Raw genomic sequence first — 7,500 nt, forward strand, 5'->3', positions numbered from 1 at the left:
ATATATATATATAAATATATATAATATGTATATATATATATATATATATATATATATATATATAAATTTCTACCTCATACTTGGGATTGAACGCTAGCCCCTTCTAATGAAAGGCCAGGTTGAAACCAACCATGCCACGAGAGGCCATAAAAGAAATCGGAACCTAACGCTACCCAGCAGTTCTAGGATTTACCTGGCGAGACATCAGTCTCCTACCAGCGAGTAGTAATTCATTCAAATTACCCCTAATGAGTGTTATATTTGAACACGATGTTGTGTTGATATTTATCCATGTGGTACTTATGTTATAGTTTGATATGAAAGTGAAGAGAAAATGGCTTTTATCATTTAAAAATAACAGGAAAATACAGAGAGAGAGAGAGAGAGAGAGAGAGAGAGAGAGAGAGAGAGAGAGAGAGAGCAACGGAAATATATAAAAAGAAAATTACGGACAATATATTTTCCTCTTGAGAATATTATATATATATATATATATATATATATATATATATATATATATATATATATATATATATATATATATACATATATATATATAAATATATATATAAATATATATATATATATGTATGTATATATATATACTAGAGTTCTCTTGATTGAGGGTACATTCAGGCTCACTCTTCTGTTTCCTTATTTCCTTTCCTCACTGGGTTATTCTTCCTATTAGAGCCCTTGGGCTTATAGCACCCTGTTTCTCCAACTAGGGTTGCAGCTTAGATGATAATAATAATAATAATAATAATAATAATAATAATAATAATAATAATAATAATCAATACTATCTAAGGTATAAATTCTTGTTGGTTATCATTCAAAAGTTTATTTGTAGGTAACAACAATTTTCCATAATTTCCACATGAAAATGGAGGAAAGTATATGAGGTTGAGTTGAATGAACTAACTAGTAATCAATAATTTCCTTATTTTTTAAAGGTCCGATCAGAATTTTCAAGTTGCATCTACCTGTTACAACTCGAGGAATCCAAACCGAGTTTCGAGTATTTTGGATATTCTTGGAATATATTTAACCTGGCGTGTCCTAAACCAATGATTAGCTTGACCTAATATCGCGGATCAAGGGACTCATTTGATGTGATGAAGATATCGAGAATGCAACGAAAAATAAGATTGAAAAAAGTTCAAAGAAATGCAAATATCAGATCAAAGGAATCTATCACTTAATACAAGAGTGGTTAAGATTATAGAGTATTTTACTTAATATTTCTTTTTAAGTATAATTTCGTATTTATCTTGAAATATTGGTAATGTTAAGGATAAACGTATGTAGATTAATTATCCTGAGATGTTGTTAAGATCACTGAATATTTTACTTAATATTTCTTTTTAAGTAAAATTTCGTACTTAACTTGAAATATTTTCTATAGTAAGAATGAACGTATGTAGATTAATTATCCTGAGATGTTGTTATGATCACTGAATATTTTACTTAATATTTCTTTTTAAGTATAATTTCGTAATTAACTAGAAATATTTTCGAATTAATTATAAATGTATGTAGATTAATCATACTGATATGTTTTAAATGCTAGAAATTTGTTCAAATAATTTAATTCTAATGTTTTTATGAGAAGTATTGAAATATGCATACTCTATTTTTTATTTTAAAACTGCTAAATATAATATATATATATATATATATATATATATATATATATATATATATATATATATACATATATATATACATATGTAGATAGATAGAAATAGACACACACACACACACACACACACACACATATATATATATATATATATATATATATATATATATATATGTGTGTGTGTGTATATATATATAATTATTTATATATACACACATATATATACATATGAATACAAATATTTATATATATATATATATATATATATATACATATACATATATATATGTATATATATAAACATATATATATATATATATATATATATATATATATATATATATATATATATGTACTTTGTATTGCTTTAACACATTTACAATAAAATTCCAAACAAAATATTTCCCAAATTTTTCTCCTTCATACTTTGATCTATTCCACAAACACTTGTATTCAACTCAACGACTTTTTATATCTCTGTGTAACAGATTGTCAACTGAAGCTGTTCCGGGAAGACCTAACTCCATAACATCGTGTTCATCCCTAGGTCAACACCGTTCTATTGTTTTCGCACGACGTAAAACGAATTTTGCAAAGTGTTGTAGCTCCAACACGGAGCTTTTAGCAAGATTACATGTTGCCTGTAAAGGAAAAATGACGGTATTCAAGTGTAACTTCCTGTTTATTTTTTGTTTAAAGTAACTACCTGTTTGAGAGTCCCTGGCTAGTTTTCTTGGGACCTCTCTTCTGTTGAATCTAGCACTTTCTGTGCTACTCTCTCAAGCTTCAGAGGACAGCTGCGGGTGTGTCCCTAACCCGTCACGAAGTCCCATTTTGTTCTTGGAAGAATTGTTACATTTTAAGAGAAAGTCAAAAAGTGAAGGAAAAGTCTGTTTTTCCTAACCCTAACTTCCAATAGAAATGTGCAGGAGAAAGACTTAGTGTATGTTCCTCGGTACTACAGGAGAATCGTAGTATACATCGCTTTTCTCTGTTTAATTTCTTGAGAGACAAATATTCAGTGATAAATGTGACTAATATTAATGTTTATTTTTCTGTTTTGATTTTGCATCTTGTTTAGTTATATTTTGGCTATTATTTTACTATTTGGTGCTTATCGTAACTTTTATTATATATTATTGTGACGTGAATTATTTGACTGATTTGCTTCAAAGAGTATTGGGCAACTAGTAATAATGAGGTTGTTTCATAACTGTAATTTCATAGTTGGGTTCTTCATTCTTGTTTGAATTTGTTGTTCTTGTTAATTTGATAATTATATTTATATTGTTTTGTATTCATTCGGCATTCATAATTTCTCGTAATTTATATCTTATTTATATGGAACCCTAGTTGTATGTAACTTTAAATATTATTGATAAATATAATACTGGTAAACTTATCTCTTATTTGATTTTCTCCCTTGTATTTTCACAATATTATGAGGTATTATCATGCTATAAACATCATTAAAAGAATCTGATAAGGATATATGGAAATATCCTTTACATATTGGCGACCTTGCCAGGATAATACTGCATATGTTGTGGGAATCAAGGTGAAATTCACTTAGACATTATCACATGTATATTTTGCGGGGTGAGTAAGAGTTTGTTGCGCATGCTCAATATAGTACAGCCTCTGTGAACAAATCTTTAAGTGACTTTAAGGGTGAAGGAGTTTGACTATCGTAATTGCCTAGAGGGGACAGGAATTACGCCAAGCATGATAGTGTTGGAGCCATAGTAAATTCCACGAGTTACCCTAGTTAAGGAGTCCAGCAAATGCTGACCCTTGTTTCTTAATGCGTGTTAGCATTCAAGAAAAGTGAGTTCTAAGTAGTTGAAAGCTCTTTAGTATTTTGACTGTTAGTGTGTGGACTGGAAGTATATTTTATGGTCTATTCGAGCCTTCTTTATTATATTTTCTATTTAGGTTCCACCATAAAATCAAGACTTGTTACTGTCCTTGGCAACACGCTAGTTTAATTGTAACTGTTTGCTCTAGTTTCATACAATGTCTGAATTACAGTTTTCCTATTGGATCGAGCAAGGAAGAAGAATTGGTTTGGAAGGAAATGGACTTGGTGAATGGGCAACAAGAAAATATGAAGCAGGATTACAAAGAGAAGAAAACAAGGAACAAGAGAGACAAGAACGAGAAGAAAAGAAAGAAAAGGAGAGACAAGAACGAGAAGAAAAGAAAGAAAAGGAGAGACAAGAACGAGAAGAAAGGGCTAAAGAACGAGAACTTAGGAAATATGAAATTGATAGAAGTTTAGAAGAAAGAAGATTAGCGCTTGAGGAAGCAAAGCTAGCTCTTGATAAACAAAGAATTGATGATGGTATTCAGGAAAGTACTGCTCCTAAGGTAAGTGGTATTAAACCACCAAGACTTCTTCCTTATAATGAAGATGAGGACATAACTGCTTACATAATAAGATTTGAAAGTGTTGCTTCCTTATGTAAGTGGCCTGTTAGTGAGTGGACTACCCGTTTGGCGTTATTGTTTTCGGGCACTGCTTTAAATATTTATTCTACCCTTTCTGAAGAAGAAATTGCAGATTATGTAAGTTTAAAAGCTGCTGTTTTAAGGGCTTTTAAGAGGACCCCTGAACAGTACCGTAAAGAATTCAGATTTGCTAAGATGAGCTCGAAGATTAATTTTTCTCAATTTATGACTCAACTTTTTAGACACTTTGATTATTGGTTTCATTCAAGTGATGTTGATGATTCTTTTGAAAACTTAAGAGAATTTATTGTTGTTGATCAATTTCTCACTGTCTTACCACATGACATCAGACTTTTTATTAAGGAGCAGGAATTATGGAAAGCTAAAGATGTTGCCGAAGCAGCAGACAGATTTGCAGGTGCACATAGATGTTATCCTGGGGATAAGCAGACCCAAAAGAAAAGTCCGAATCCTAAACCATCTCCAGTTGTCACCCAAAGGCCAACACCACTTTGCTATGTTTGTGGTGAAGCTGGACACATGGCACGATCCTGTCCTAAAGGTAAAGCTGCAATGACTTCTACTCCTGGCACTTCATCGAACAAAGCAGGATCAAATAAGGTTGGTCGCTATGCTTCTAAAGAAACTCACTCTAGAGCTCCATTTACTCATGGTGTGGTTAATGGTTCTCGTGTTTCTACCATTTTACGTGATACTGGCTGTTCTACATGTATTGTATCCAAAGACCTGTTTCCTAACTTGAATGAGAGGGAATTACCAAAGTCATCATTAATCGATTATCTAGGAAGGGAAAATGTTTTTCCAGTGTTACCAGTTTATATTGGATGTAAATGGTTTACTGGAAAGGTTAATGCTATTATTGCCCCAATTAAGTTTTGTACAGTACTTTTAGGTAACATTGAAGGTGCTCTTTTTCCTGAAGATGGAGACTGCCCCCCTTTGAACTCCATTGATGAGGAACCTCGAAGAAACCATCTGCCTACAGAAAAAGGTAAAGCTATTGAAAACGTCAATATAACAACTCGTTCAGCTTCAAGGAAAGTTGTTCACCCATTAGTTTTTCCTGATGTAGAAGCCCTTGAGACTACTCCTATTGACTTTATAAAATTGCAAAATGAATGTGCCACCCTGGAATCGATCAGGAAAGACTGTCAAGCCAACACCATAACAAAAAACTCAAAAGTGGAGTACAGGTATGTACTGAGAAATGAAGTTTTGTATAAGGAAATTATAAATGCAAACAATTCAAGAATTGCCAATAAATTTTATTTAGTTGTTCCTCTTAAACTTAGAAAGGTTGTTCTTAAATTGGCTCATGATTTACCTGTGGCAGGACACTTTAGTCATCGCAAAACCCTAAAAAAAATCAGAGAATTATATTTCTGGCCAGGAATGTGTACAGATGTGTATGCATATTGTAGATCTTGCGATAACTGTCAGAGGAACACAAGTAAAGGTAGACATAAAAGGGTCTCTATGGTAAAAATGCCAGTAGTTTTCATTCCTTTTAGCAGAGTAGGAATTGACATAGTGGGTCCACTGAATCCAAGCACATCTGAAGGTCACAGGTTTATTTTAACAATGATTGATTATGCTACAGGATTTCCTGAAGCAATTCCTATGAAGACCATAACCACTGTTGATGTTGCAGATGCTCTTATGCAAATATTTTCTAGGGTAGGAATACCAAAGGAAATAATATCTGATAGAGGAAAGCAGTTCACATCAGAACTTATGGAACATGTGTACCAAATGCTGGGAGTAAAACCATTGTTTACTACTCCGTATCATCCAGCTGGCAATGGTCGTTGTGAAAGGCAACACTCTGTTCTCAAATCTATATTGAAGAAATTGTGTCATTTGCAACCTAGAGAATGGCATAGATATTTACCTTGTGCCTTGTTTGCTATGAGGGAGATTCCTTCTGACACTCTTGGTTTTTCCCCATTTGAACTCCTTTATGGATACCAAGTAAGGGGACCACTACTAATATTGAATGAGATATGGACTAATACTGGCCTTTCTAATGATACCCAAAATGTTTATTCTTTTCTTTTTGATCTTAGAAACAGGCTAGAGGAAACTTCAAAAATAGCCCAGGAAAATATAAAGACTTCAATGGAAATCTACAGTACGTACTTTGACAAGAAAAGTACTCGTAGGCAGTTTAAAGTCAATGATGAGGTGTTACTATTACTGCCAACAGAACACAATAAGTTGTTAGTTGAATGGCAAGGACCATTTAAAGTTCTGCGGAAACTCAATAGTGTTGATTACATAATCGATGTGAAAGGTAAGCCAAAAACATTTCATGTTAACTTGCTGAAGGCATATTTTTACAGGTCACAGAATGTGTTATCAGTGGCTGATGAAAATCTGAATAGTTCAATTTCAGATTATTGCTGTGTAACCTCTCATGTAATAGTTTTGAGCGAAGACATCGAAGATCCTATACCTTGTGTTGAAGAAGAAATAACTTCTGAATTAGATATCTGTCCAACTTTAACTCCAGAACAAAAAGGGAAACTAGAAGAAGTACTGGATAATTTTTCAGAAGTCTTCTCGGAGATACCAGGTTGTACTTCTACCATAATGCACAAGATTGAATTAACGTCAACAGAGCCTATTCGAAAGAAAATGTACCCAGTACCAGCACATCTTAAGGAGGAAGTATGTAAAGAAGTAGATAAATTACTGAAACTTGGGATAATTGAAGAAAGTAAGTCTGATTATTGTAATCCTATTGTCATGATAAAGAAACCTGACAACACATTCAGGTTAGCACTAGATTTTCGTGCACTCAATTCAGTAACAAAGTTCGATTCTGAACCTATGCCCTCAATTGATGAAGATTTATTTAAATTTCGTAATATGTCTTTTATTACAGAATTGGATATCACAAAAGCCTATCATCAGGTTATGTTGGACCCTAATGCAAGACCTCTAACGGCTTTCCCTACTTACCGTGGTTTAATGCAATATAAGAGGCTACCCTTTGGACTGGTTACTGCATGTGCCACCTACGTTAGATTGATGAAGAAAATCTTTCAGGGAATGAATCATATCTCTATCTATTTTGATAACATATTTGTGATGTCTAATACTTTCCAGGAACATTTGGAAACCTTGAGTGAGGTACTTCGAAGATTGAGAGATCATGGTCTTACAGCCCGTCCATCAAAATGTCATTTTTGTTATGAGAAAGTTAAATATTTGGGTTTTGAAGTAGGTAATAATATAATCAGACCCCTGAATGATAAAATTTTATCTTTGCAACAAATTCAAATTCCAAAAACTAAGAAGTTATTAAGAAGCTTTTTAGGTTCCGTTAATTTTTATCGACAGTTCATCCCAAATTTGTCTAGCTTAACGTCATCATTAAC

General features: G+C 32.7%; 2 protein-coding genes and 1 pseudogene across 2 annotated transcripts in view; 2 read left to right on the top strand and 1 right to left on the bottom strand.

The window, feature by feature from the left end:
- Positions 1-7,500, bottom strand: part of LOC137652130 (nephrin-like) — a 448,675-nt pseudogene that overhangs the window by 424,525 nt on the left and 16,650 nt on the right.
- Positions 1-7,500, top strand: part of LOC137652555 (uncharacterized) — a 167,472-nt gene that overhangs the window by 64,364 nt on the left and 95,608 nt on the right. The window lies entirely within an intron of this gene.
- LOC137652127 (uncharacterized) overlaps positions 2,300-7,500 on the top strand; it is a 6,508-nt gene continuing 1,307 nt past the window's right edge. Inside the window, exons 1-2 of the mRNA XM_068385328.1 lie at positions 2,300-5,310; positions 6,184-7,346. Of these exons, the coding sequence (XP_068241429.1) occupies positions 3,662-5,310; positions 6,184-7,346 (2,812 nt within the window). The 5' untranslated portion in view covers positions 2,300-3,661. The remainder of the gene's footprint in view (positions 5,311-6,183; positions 7,347-7,500) is intronic.

The sequence above is a fragment of the Palaemon carinicauda genome, chromosome 13, assembly GCF_036898095.1.
Source record: "Palaemon carinicauda isolate YSFRI2023 chromosome 13, ASM3689809v2, whole genome shotgun sequence".
NCBI lineage: Eukaryota > Metazoa > Arthropoda > Malacostraca > Decapoda > Palaemonidae > Palaemon > Palaemon carinicauda.